This window comes from Nycticebus coucang, chromosome 5 (assembly GCF_027406575.1).
Source record: "Nycticebus coucang isolate mNycCou1 chromosome 5, mNycCou1.pri, whole genome shotgun sequence".
Taxonomy (NCBI): domain Eukaryota; kingdom Metazoa; phylum Chordata; class Mammalia; order Primates; family Lorisidae; genus Nycticebus; species Nycticebus coucang.
In genome coordinates, this window is record NC_069784.1 from 95,573,751 (window position 1) to 95,587,671 (window position 13,921).

The 13,921-nt window shown below is 36.7% G+C and overlaps 1 protein-coding gene across 2 annotated transcripts in view; it reads right to left on the minus strand.

Annotated features, from left to right (window-relative positions):
• The window catches only part of CEP85L (centrosomal protein 85 like), a 195,312-nt gene that overhangs the window by 15,252 nt on the left and 166,139 nt on the right, over positions 1-13,921 (minus strand). For both annotated transcript variants that reach the window (XM_053592057.1, XM_053592058.1), the window contains 3 exons: positions 10,832-10,986; positions 7,032-7,149; positions 6,527-6,577 (listed from right to left, as the gene is read on the minus strand). In XM_053592057.1, the coding sequence (XP_053448032.1) occupies positions 6,527-6,577; positions 7,032-7,149; positions 10,832-10,986 (324 nt within the window). The remainder of the gene's footprint in view (positions 1-6,526; positions 6,578-7,031; positions 7,150-10,831; positions 10,987-13,921) is intronic.

Below are 13,921 nucleotides of genomic sequence, written 5' to 3' on the forward strand. Positions count from 1 at the left end.
AACATTCAGAAAAAATGTTTAAAAAGTGGACTTAACTTTTGAAAATCAGTTTTCAGGGCAGCGCCTGTGGCTCAAGGAGTAGGGCGCCGGTCCCATATGCTGGAGGTGGTGGGTTCAAACCCAGCCCCGGCCAAAAAAAAAAAAAAAAAAGAAAGAAAGAAAATCAGTTTTTATGTCAGGGTTGGAGAGGACATGCAAGCAGGAGGCACCTGACGAGAATCATGAAAGAATACTCTTAAGGCCTGCTTGTGCATTGAAAGGTCACAAAATCTGTATGGATATTCAAATATCTGTCATGTTTGTGATGTTTTTTAAAATATATCACTTCTGGGCCTCATTTCAAACCTGAGGAATCAGTATTTCTGGGGTGAAGTTTGAATTCTGTATTATTAATAAAACTTCCAGGCAATCCCTCCACAGAGTCTGGCCGTAGTGCTAGAGCCTTTGAGCAGTATTGGTATAATCTTTAGGGGGCTGATTGGACTACAGTGGGAACTACATGGAAAGGCTGAGGTTTAAATGAAAAACAAACATGTTTAGTTTCTGAGACACCTGGGTGTGTCAAACACACTTAAGCTGTTTTGGTAGATCTCACTTATAAACTAGAAAATAGATCAAAGCTGGAATGAAAGAACCCAGATAGATCGTTTTGTCCTTAACGTTGTGCTAATTTTTAGTACCAGTTTTACATATAATACTTATTTCAAGTGGACAATTCAATAGTTTTTAATATAACCACAGATCTGTGGTATCAAGACCACATTCCATTTTAAAACATTTTTGTCATCTCAAATAGAAGACTCATTCCTTTTACGTGCCACTCCCTTAAGCTCCATCAGCTTCCGGAGCTAAACAATACAAATCTACTACTTGTCTCTAGAGATTTGTCTATTCTGGACTTGTCATATAAACGTATATGTGGTCTTTGTGACTCTATGACCCCATCCAGTTAAGCCCCATTAATCGCCAGCAATCATTCTGTTGTTTTCATCAGAGTGCCCTGTGAATAAATTGCTTCATAGACTGACTCAATCATGCTCCTCCAGTTCATTAGAGATTAGTATTTGAGATTTCTTCTGACCCTAGGAATGCTCTTCCCATCCTGTTCCTCTCTGGGAAGGTAATCAGCCTACAGTTTAGCCTACCTCTAGCATTCACGGATCTCACAGTATCCTGCCAACTGCCTTCTACGACAACCTCCAAAGGTTTTGAGAGTCTCCTTAGGCTTGAACTTCTCCAAGCTCTGTTAAAAACGAAGTGGGTGGCTCAGTGCCTGTAGCTCAGCAGTTAGGATGCCCTCCACATACCCAGGGGCTGGCATGTTCAAACTTGGCCTGGGCCTGCTAAACAACAATGACAACTACAACAACAACAAAAATAGCCAGGAATTGTGGTGGGCACCTATAGGCCCAGCTACTTGGGAGGCTGAGGCAAGAAAATCACGTTAGCCCAAGAGTTTGAGGTTGCTGTGAGCTGTGATGCCATGGCACTCTACCAAGGGCGACATGGTAAGATTCTGTCTCAAAAAAAAAAAAGAAACGAAGTCAGTTCTTTATAGAGAGATATTTGGAGCTTCCTGTTCTATTGTTTATTTTCCCTCCAACTCTTTAAGTTAGGTCAGTGGGAATGGAGACAATGACAAGCTTCTGAGTGACACCCCTACCCCAGGAATGAAGGACTCAGTGGGGTGTGGGGCGGTTCTCCATCTCCTTGGCTAGCCTCTCCCAGCGGCGAACCTCTGTCTCTCACAAACCAGGGCAAGGGCAACCAGGGTTCCGGCCTTCTCAGTGGTGCAGCACTGAAGGTAAAGCCTCCATCCATCTCATGAGAGGAAGGAGGTGGAAAAGGAAGCCCCCACCTCTTGGCTGCACATGCATGAAACTTAGCCTGGTTGTAGGTTGGTAGGGGCAGTAGGAAAAATGCTGATGCTCTGTCCCTTCTGGGAGCTCATGAGAGAGGGGAGCCCTCTGTTATTGGCTATATTAGCAAAACTGATTTCATGAATATAAAGAAAAGGCAACATTTCTGAAGGATCAATGAGTAAACAAGGTATTTGTGCCAATAAAAATCATCTTAACAAGGGACCAAAATTATAGATAAGTCTGTATTTCTATATATAGCACTCAACTCAGTTTAAAAATTAGCGTATACTTTTACATGAAGTACTACTTTTTCTATATTAACAACAAATACAGTGCAACTAGTATAAGACTTATTTTTCCTCAAATTCTAAATCTGTTGATCAATAAACTTGCCAGTGACCTAAAGCAGATAAGTGATTTCTGATGCAGTGTGTTTTTTCACACAGCTTTGTTACTCTGAAACGATGCCTATTCTTATCGTCTATAAATTGGACATAAAATGTACATGGCATGAGATTTTGTTTTTCTTTTGATTAAATTTAAGTTAAAGGAATAATTTGCTTGTTCCCAAGGCAATGTAGTATTCCAAATCAGCCAAATAAATTTCAAACAAATCGGTCTTCTCAATAGTTTGCAGGAACATATAGAAGCAGCAAAACATGAAATACTAATAACTCTAAGTTATCTTTGTCTACTAAATACTTTAAAATGGAATAATATCCTAGCACTATGGAGGCACAAAGAATACTCAAACTGTACTAATAGCAGTGAAATTTTATAAATTTAATACTATAGTGATAGTCAAAATTTCTAATTTACGTGAAAAATAATTGGGAGGCTTTCTGCTATCCTTAATTATGTAGTACTTAGTGTTATTTTGGCTATGTTAAGGAATTTGAAGAAATTAAAAAATAGAGATACAGCATATGGGGAAAACAACATAATCCATATAGGTATATTAGCCACAGCCTTTATGTGAGCAGAGAAGGAAATATCTAAAAAGAATAAAGAATAGTACTTAAAAAGATAAAGAATTAGTACTTGAGGCTCGGCACCCGTGGCTCAGTGAGTAGGGTGCCGACCACATACACTGAAGCTGGGTTCGAGCCTGGCCCAGGCCTGCTAAACAACAATGACAACTGCAACCAAAAAACAGCCAGGCATTGTGGCAGGTGCCTGTGGTCCCAGGAACTTGGGAGGCTGAAGCAAAAGAATGGCTTAAGCCCAAGAGTTTGAGGTTGCTGTGAGCTGTGACGCCATAGCACTCTACCTAGAGCGGTATAGTGAGACAATCTTTTAAAAAAAAAAAAAAAAGTTAGTACTTGAAAGGAAATGCTCTATGAGGTATAGCAACTTGATAATATGCACATTAATTATGCCCGTTAATTGCAGAGCAAAGCAATAAGAATACTTTCCTAACCCGAAGTGTTCTTTTTAGGCTTTCCAATACGAGGGAAATAATTAAGTGTTCTTTACGGGGTGGGGTGGGGGGAACAGGCAAAATTTTCAGGTTTAAAGAGAAAATTATAGCCCCCAAATGACCTGAGTTTTAAAAAAAAGTAGTTAAGTAAAGAATTTTCTCATTCTGTGAATCATATTTATCTCCATCTATAATTCATCATTCAAATAACATCTTCAGGCTGGGTGTGGTGGCTCACGCCTATAATCCTAGCACTCTGGGAGGCTGAGACAGGTGGATTGCCCGAGCGCACAGGTTTGAGACCAGCTTGAGCCAGAGCAAGACCTCGTCTCTGAAAATAGCCAGGCGTTGTGGCAGGTGCCTGTAGTCCCAGCTACTTGGGAGGCTGAGGCAAGAGAATCGCTTGAGCCCAGGAGTTTGAGGTTGCTGTGAGCTACATTGCCACGGCACTCTACCGAAGGCAACAAAGTGAGACTATGTCTCAAAAAAAGCAAAAAACAGTATTTTGATAAATACAGCTAAATCAAACAGGTACCAATCTGTCTCTGTGGTCTATACCTGCAGATCTTTGGACGATTTAGGTCTATAGATCTAGAGACGCCAGAGATACTAAGATTAAAAAGAGAAAAAAAAGATAGCCATTGGTTCAAATGTTAAGACAACAAAATTAGAGAGTATACTGTCTGGGACCAAATATTTGAAAATAAACGCACCTCATTAATTTTATTTATTTATATTCTCTAAGTTGTTTCAGAAATAAAAGAATCATGTTTGCTTAAATATTTTAAGATTGAGGAACACAATGGTATAACTATATATATTCTTCTACATACTCATTTCTATATGGTCATGATATATTTGTGGGTGACTAAAGACTTGGTTAATGTGTTTACCAGTAAATTAATACACAGACACAAATGGGAAAGATGCATATTTCAACTAATAAAAATATATACTGAACACCTATATAGGCAGTTTCCAAGTTACAAACCTCCGACTTACGTACAACTTGCTTTTATGAATGGGGGGCTATTATAATCAGCCCCCAAGTTACAAACATCTGACTTGTGTAGGCCCTACACTTACAAACAGAGGTTATTACAGGTAATAGGTAAATGTTCCTCTTCCAACTTATATACAAATTCAATTTAAGAACAAACCTACAGAACCCAGGGATTGCCTGTAATGTGAGAGACAGTATGTGATAAAATCTTACTAATCTTATCAACAAAGTTTTAATGCCAAAGTTCATGCAATGGTTTTTCTTCTTAATTTAGATTAAAATAACTTTTATTAGATTTACTTCTTGTAAAATGCTACCAAGTACAATAGAAATTCCTTTCATTATGGTCTGTGATAGGAGGTCAGAGGACAGAAGGCAGAAGGAACCTAACAATCTTGGGAATCTAATGGCTTATTGGAATGACTGACGTTGTACCTGTAAGGAACATAAAATAAAGATTAAAAACTCAGTGAATCAATCCTTCAGGTTCATACATCTGTTGAATAAGACTGGTGTTTACTTAAATTGATAAATCACTTAATACAGCCAAAAACAATCAAAGCAGACTGTACCTAATTCTGACACACAAATCACTTACCATTTCTACTTCCATTTCAAGAAGTAATGTTAGAGGTAGGATGCATAAAACTAAAAATGTTTCAGCCATCACACTAAGAATAAAATATACCCCTTTGTGATCTGGTCCCAGACTACTTTCCACCATCACTCTCCCCTCTCTGCCTCCCAGTTCCTGCACTCTGGACTAAAGCAGACTTTTTGCAGGAGAGCATGCGCCAGGTGCATTTAGGGCACTTGTTGCTCCCTTCGCCTGGAATGCTATTCCCCTAAATATTTTCATTCAAAATTCTATTCAAATATTACCCCCTCATGACTACTCTATCAAATGCAGCACTCTCTGTCATTGTACTCTATCCCACTCAATTTTTTAACAGTATCTTTAATAGCATTTTTTTCATAACTCCTGGCATCATATTGGTTTTCCATTTTCTCTAACTCATTCTATTAGAAAAACCAGGGGCTTTTTTTGTTCACTGATGCATCCTCAGTGTCAAGTACAGTGCCTGGCACCTAGCCAGAGGCTCAGTAATTATCTGACAAATGAGTAGAAGAATGAAAAATCCATTTAATTCCCACATTTTGGAATTTGTTTTGTGTCAGGCATTCTACTAAGATCTAGTAGATGAGATACCACAGTTTCTACTCTTAAGAAAGTCAGTAGAAGGTAAAGACATTAAGTATAAAAACAAAGTGTTATAGTTTGATAGTACAGAAAGTAATATAAATATAGCTATTAGGAGGCAGAGTAAAGTTAATAGGGGTGTGGTCAACTCTTCCTAAGAGGTAGAGAAGATATTTCCAGGTGTTATAGTAAAGTTTTCTGCAGAATATTAAAAGCTGCAGTACCTGTCAGATGAGCATTCCAAGAACAATATAGGTATTTTTTTGGTAAAATGCAAGCCCTGAAATGCAATGAGGCACCACACACACATGCATATTAGCAGCACGTACCTGTCTGCATAAGCACGGCACATATGTCTTGAGGGCAGGGAGGTAAAAAGGAACTGTAACAGCACTTGTGGGAATGCCATGCTTAGAATTTAGGATTTACTCCCACAGACAATACGGCGGCACCACATTATTTCTACATTTGAGAAGAACCAGCTAAACAGCATTATAGAACCGAGCAATGGGGTGGGTGGAAGCATAATAAGAAGATAGAGAAAACAGGAGAAAAGAGAGTTGTAATAGGGATCTAAAGGTTAGGTAGCTATCAACCAGGATAAATCTGAAAGGACAGAGATATGCCTGCGGGATATCAATATTTAAGGGGTGGGGCAGAGAAAAACTGAAGAGAACTCAATGGATGGAAGGGATCTCATGATGAACAGAGTGGGGCTGTGGATAAGTTTCCAGATGAGAACTGTATAAAGATCCAACAATGTGGATTAAAACAGTCCGTTTTCTCTTTTTACTAGATCACTTAGGACCATAGTGGAGACAGGCTATATCCAACAAAAAAGAGAGGGAGAGGCGAGGGATAGAGAAGAGCAATTTTTAGCACTTTCTTTATAAAAACTAAAGAAGTAATATTGAAGAATTTTCAGCTTTACCTTAAGTGCTTTTATCTTTCATACAAATGTACATATGTTAATATTTTAGCTTATGTAAGCATTAAATCAGCAGATAGCTAACTTAAAATAAGTACAAAATATTCCGTACCTGAATTTCTAAAGTCATTCTGTCAATCTCCCCTTGTTGACTGTCTATTATCTGCAGCACAAGAAATAAATCAGTCTGAATCAAATAATTTTTCCATTGCTTTTTAAAAGTACCAACATTCCAAGAAAACAACAGTACAGAGAACTATAAATTCATTTATAAAAAGTTATTTGTTTAAACAAAAGGATTCACACCAAGTATCTTTATGATTTAGGTGGCACACATATAAACCTGTTCTTGGTAAAACTTTTCTCTATGCAATTTATAAGAATAACTTTGAGATAGACTTTGAATAAATTAGAAAGGAAAAAGATATCCTTTTGTTTTGCCTTTTATTTAAATTTAAATTATTTAAATTTTTTAAAATTGCTATTTTCACTCTAAATAAAAATTCAAAAATTTTATGAGCTATTAAATATTAACAAAAATATAAATCACATACACACATATCTACACACTATAGAATTCACATTTGTTATTGAAGGTATGAGAGGTATCTACTGACCTTACAAGCAGTCTCGTTTTGTTCTCTGAGATTATCATTTTCATTCTGAAGCTGTTTTGCATCTAATATGGGGAGGCGAATTCCATCTTCAAGACATCTTTCTACTTTTTGTTGCAAACTTTTCAAAAGACATAATCATATAAAGAAAATAAGCTCTGTGTGCTGATTTTGATAGAAGACTTCAACATAAATAATGTCCCTTTTTAGGGTCTATAATATTTTTTAATCAAGCAATAATCAAAAGCCACAGAGAGCATATAAATAAGTGTATCTATATTTTATACAATTAAGGAGGGTCCATAATGGCTAGAAGCTGATCATCTTTCAAAATGGCAAATTTGAAGCCAGAGTCCAGAGTGCTTAGGATGCAACATCCTTAAGCCCCAGTGAAGTTTTCCATAGGAGGACTTCAAATCTGAGCTCTGCAATCTCATTCTTTTCCTTCCCTTTCCCCAGAAAGCACAGTTCCTTGATTAAGATAATTGTATTATAGTAAGAAGCCTAAAAATATGGATACACATCTTTTGTCCATTATTCTAAGCTCAGCAAGTTTGCTGGTAAGAATAGCTGTTTCCAAAACAAGCTTAACTACATTCCTCATTCATTAATAAGAGCAACAATCTATTATGTTTATCACTTGACTGAACAATTTCTCATGCTATGCATGGAACAGAGTTGCATTTTATAAGAGGAAACAACAAAAGGAAGCTTTTCTGGCAGATTTTAAAAACAAAAGGACAAAGAGGCTTTAGGAAAGGAAGAAAGTATGTTGTGTTAAAAGGCAATGAACATATAGTTAACAATATTGACCAAACAAAACCAAAAGAACAGTAACAAGATGTAAGAATGGTTCTACTTTAGCTTGTAATCATACATAAAAGTTGTAGAGTACTGAAAGACTTATCAGAATACGGGTTTTGGTATTTTCATTATTTTTTGTCTTTCAAGTATTATGGCTATCCTATCACTTTTCCATCTTCCATTAAAACAGAAGAAATGCCAAATCTAGCGGTGGACAGAGAACTGACAGGCCTAGATGGTACAAATAAGGACCTCAGATGTGTTCATAAATGGCATCAGAGACATTTTTATGTTTACCAATGTACTGCACTGTTCTGTAATACACTATTTGTCATAAAAGTATTTGCTTTTTTAATCTACAGAGAATAATTTCTATTTAAGAAATAGTAATTATTTAGAAATAGAAATTATTTCAGTTTCAGAGTAAGTTTTTTTATCAATTCAGTGTCAAGATACTACCATGCATTTATAACATTTTAGGAGAAATAAAAAAACTAAAAATCATCTTTTGACTAAAAAGAAGAGCCAGCTATGAAGAGGGCAGAATGTACTCTGGCATGGCAAAATACTGAATAATTTTTCTGTCATGTATACATTTTCAGGTATGTAGTATGCTCACCTCAAAGAGTAGCAACTCTCTTGATAAACAGAGGTTACCTATATGGCATTTTTATGGATCCCACCCACTTATTTAAGTTTCATTTCTAATGGAATGCTTTTCTTACTATATTTATAAAAGTTAAATATTCCAATGAATCCCCAACAATAAAAAAAAAAAAAATTCACAGGATGGAAAACTATACAGAGAGTCCTCCAAAATAAATAAATAAACTAGTATAAAAAAAATTAAAAAAAAAAGTTAAATATTCATAAAGCAGGAAGCTTAGAAATATTACATAAAAACAGATAAATATAATTACATAATTCATAGTCACACATATTAATACATCTGAAGTTCTTTTGGAACTCATATTATAGTTCTATAATTCTATAGTTCTATATTCCAATATTACAGAATATTACAGTATAACCTCCATAGTTGACCACCTCCCCACATTAACCACCGCCCTGACTTGACCTAATTTTCATAGACCAGATATGCATCACATGTATCAGTATAGTAGGCCTACTTCCTTATGTTGACCACCTCTGTATGTTGATCAATTTGTTACATTCTCTTATAGAGGTCCTACTGCATATTATAAAGCTGAGAAAACTGAGATACCATCCCCACCCCTACCCAAAGTCAAGTGACACCATAGCTATGCAAGTATGAAAGAATTACAGAATTCTTCTATTTGAAATCAAGAGAAATTTTCTGGGATGATACCATCCCAGATAGTATCAAGATAAACTTTAAAAATGGAAAATGTTTTCTAAAATGCACTGCCCTAAATCTTTCAAAATCAAGATACTACCCCGTTTCCCCGGAAATAAGACAGTGTCTTATTTTAAGGTATGCTCCCAAAGATGCGCTAGGTCTTATTTTCAGGGGACGTCTTATCTTTCCTGTAAGTAGGTCTTATTTTCAGAGGATGTCTTATTTTCGGGGAAACAGGGTAGGTGTTCCCCAAAAATCTAATCAATGGAAAAGTCTAAAGAAAAGTCACATGGATATATATATGCATATGTAAAAGCACACAATGAAATAAAACAATATTCAGGTTATTTTTAGGTGTTACCAATTCTGTTCTAAAATAACACAGCTTAAGTTTATGATTATAATGCTCTGTAAGACACAACAGATACCTTGTCTCTAAAGATGAAGAAAAGGTTGTATGGTTGAGTTAGTGGAGATATGGAGACCATTTTCAAGTTATGAAAAGGGAAATTCAAGAGCAACAAGACAGAAAATAGGAGAAAAATAAAGAATAAAAAATGTATGATTTTTTTTTGGAGCTGATATCAACAACACTGCAGATAGAATTGTCCCAGAAATCAGACATTTTCTGCATTGAAATCCAAGGAAAATAAGTGGCATATTTAAGACCTTGAAAGTAGTAGTAAAGCAATCTTAATATGGAATTTTGATTTAAAAGCTAAGAATACATGTTGTTGTATAATTGATATAAGCATGAAATACATTTCTTATGTTTAGTTTTTTGTTGCTTTCTTGTCTTATTCTTCAGGATAGTTTTATCTGTTTATATAATAGTGATAATATTAAGGTTTTTTTTACAAAAGAGGAAATCCAAGTCAATGCATGTAAAATAATTTTCTAGGTTTTTTAGAAATCCATTTCTAAGCTTAAATACAGACACAACCGAATATAAAAAATGACATTCACTCTAATCCTAGAAGAGTCCCATGAGGCAAGACATGTGAGTAAATCTAGAAGGTCTGTGACAAAACTGCCATGCCTGTCACTCACACTTAGGTGAGCGGGAGCCAGCTCACTTCATACACCCCATTCAGAGTGCAATTCGAGTATGATGTTAGCCTGTTTTTATTACTTAGAACTTTTACTTATTTTGACAAAATCATCAAATAAAGGGTTTGTGTTAATGTTTTCAGTCTCCTTTTGTGTGTGTGTGTTTTTTCTGTTCTCATCTAAAATCTTTGGCAAAATGTTGGTATGTTGCTTTGAAATGTTAAATTACAACTGAGATGAGATAAACTGTTTCAATGAAATTACAGCTCTGATGGTTAATACAAAATCTGAAATGCCCCACAATTCAAAATTTTTTAGCATGGACATGATGTTTTAAAATAATGATATTAATCTGAAATAAAACAAAAAAAGAAATGATTGTTGGAGCATTTTGGATTGTCTGACTAGGGATGGTCAACAGGTAAGTATTCTGCAAATATTCCACAATACAAAAAAATATATAAAATATAGAACACTTCTCATAAGCATTTAAATATGGGATACTCAACCTATAATACATCTTTAAGGGAACAATAAAGTAATAATTATAAATGTATTTTAAGTAAAACACTCTATGAAAAACATGAGTAACTTTAAAATAACAAAAGGATTCTGAAAGTTTTCTTACCTCTGAACAGTAGTTACTAACTCTTTTTCTCTCTTTTTCTGGCATATTAACTGTGCCTCTTTATCTTGACATTGTTTTTTGATCTCTTCAAGCTTTTTTTCTGTAGTGATCAAAGTCTCTTGCAAATTCTTATTTTTTTCTTCTAGAACCTGCAACTAAGAAAAAATTTTTTTACAGTTTATAACACATGGAATATTAGACTTTACCTCTTTCATGTTTATGTGGATGGAGCCGGAACATATTCTTCTTAGCAAAGTATCTCAGGAATGGAAGAAAAAGTATCCAATGTACTCAGCTCTACTATGAAGCTAAATTATAGCTTTCACATGAAGACTATAACCCAACTATAGCACAAGACTATGGGGAAAGGGGAAAGGGCCAAGGAAGGGGAAGGGAGGGGGGAGGTTTTGGTGGAGGGAGGGTAATGGGTGGGGCCACATCTATGGTGCATCTTAGAATGGGTACAGGCGATTACACTAATGTACACAGTTATGATTTAACAATAAAAAAAAAAGAAATTGTTACTATGTTCTCAAGGATTAATAAACTTAGAGCTAAACATTGCACTATCTTCATTTTATCTAAAATACTTAAAACTATCTCTCTCCTTTGTGCAGAAGACAGGAGAATGGAACTATGACAAAGAGGATGGAGTTAGAAATTTCTAGAAAACAGAAAAGTTCATCTTATTTATTTCTTTAAAATTTATAATTTTGTTGTGTATATGCACATATAGCATAAAATTTACCATTTTAGTCATTTTCAAGTGTCTAGTTCAGTAATATTAAGTACATCCAAACTGTTGTGCAACTAATTTCCAGAATTCTTCATCTTGCATAATTGAAACTCTAAGACATTAAATAACTCCCCATCCACCTCTCCCTTCATCCCTTGGCAACCACCCTTCCATTTTCTGACTCTATGATTTGACTACTAGTACCTTATGTAAGTGGAATCAGAATAATTTTTCTTTTTGAGGCAGGCTTATTTCACTTAGCAAAATGTCCTCTAGCTTAATCCATATTGTAGCATGTGTCAGAATTTCCCTCCTTTTTAAGGCTGAATAATATTCCTTTGTATGTACATATCTTTTGTTTATCCATTCATTCATCTATGAACACTTAGACTATTTCCCTGTTTTGGTTATTGTGAGTAACACTGTTACAAATGTGAGAGCACAAACATCTGTTTGAGACCCTTAACAGCCATCCTTAGGGGTGCAAGGTGGTATGACCTCTTGCTTTTTAATCTATACTGCTCTATGTTACTGTTTATGTAACCTCCTCTGGTCCTGAAGTTACTTCCCAGCTAACAACTCTTGGTTTTACAACTTTAAGTTAATAAAGTATTATTCTGTACAATAAAGTATTATTCTGTACAATAAACAGAAATGTGTGTTGGTATGCAGAATTATGATACTCCATGGATCAGACTAACGATTCTAAATTAGGGGTGATTTTACCCTGAAAGGACATTTTTGGTTTGGGAGACTGTGAAAAAAGTAGCACTACTGGCATCTCGTTGGCAGAGGCCAGAAATGCTGGTGCAGACAGGTGCATTCCTTCAATGCACAGGGCAGACCCCTGAAACAAAAAATTATCTGTCCTCTAATGTCAGCCATGCTGAGGTTGAGAATCCCTGGATTAGAAAGACTTTGGGAAGAGACCAAAGAATACATTTAACATATTTATAAATAAGGTTTCAAGAGGTAGACTTCACCATAGTTAGCAGAAAGACTCTGGATGAGGTATTGAAAAAGAAAACTAGTCAGAAGAAAAGTAAAGAGTGAACAGGAATTTACAGATGAAGGTACAGGAAAGAATTTATGGAAAAAAAGTTAAGAAGAATGAAGAAATCAAGTATCTAGAAAGACAGTCAACAAGGTCTTGTTTATCCTTTGTAAATCCTAGAGAATATTGAAAAGCCAGAAGTAGGTTGCATGCTTGTGGTGGAGATTATCAGGCTCGTTTAGACACTATCTTCTATAGTATTAATAGAATGTTAAGCTAGAAAGTTACAGGAGATCATTGGGAAGGTAATTACATACTTTTTTGTTGTTGTTGTTTGTTTTGTTTTTGAGATAGAGTATCCCTTTGTCACCCTTGGTAGAGTGGCATGGCTTCCTAGCTCATAGCAACCTCAAACTCTTGGGCTAAAGTGATAATTTTACCTTAGCCTCCAGAGTAGCCGGGACTACAGGTGCCCTCCACACTGCCTGGCTATTTTTAGAGATGAGGTCTCACTCTGGCTCAAGCTGGTCTTGAACCTGTGAGCTCAGGCAATCCACCAGCCTCGGCCTCCCAGAGTGCTAGGATTACAGGTGTGAGCCACTGGAATTAAATATTAACTGACAAGAAGAAATATCTATTTATTCATGCTTAAAGTTTCTGATTAAAGTTAGGTCTTGAACTGGGCACAGTGAGTCTGGGGAGATAAGACTCCAGGCATCTCTGGCTGGTGGGATCTGCCTATAATCATGCCTTTGAGGATACAGGGAGTCAGCAAGGGACCTCTGGACCCCAAGAGGACAAAAACAGTGGAAAACTGGCAAGTGGTTGCGTGTGTTCGATCAACCTAATCCCGCCGGCAACCGTAAGTACAAGCAGCAGTGAGACTGCAAACCGGAAAGGCCTTACCTGTGAACTGTTTCGATGTTTTTGGACTTGACACTCAGTTGAACTGCCTTGGGGAGAGCTTGAGCAGGAGTGCAGAGAACTTTGGGCATTGTCTAGGGCCCCAGACTGAGCCACTGAGCTGGATGGAACTAATAGTGCTTGGCTGTGGGCCACAGGAAGCCATTGTGAGAGAACTGCCCGGGTAAGCTCTGCCCTTAGGGTCGCAGAGCAAGGATTGGGCGGGAGCTAGTAACCTAGTGACTGAGCAGCCTAAAGGCAGGGACTGAGCTGCCTTACAGCCTTAACCCTCAGGGGCAGAGTGAGACCGGTTTGGGCACACTGGTGCCTCGGGCTGTTGCCCTGGTGCCATGGTGTTACAGCTCATAGCAACCTCAAACTCCTGGGCTTGGCGCCACCCAGAACTCCATAAGAGCTGCACGGCGACCCTGACTGGTGACCTGTGCCGAGCCTCCGC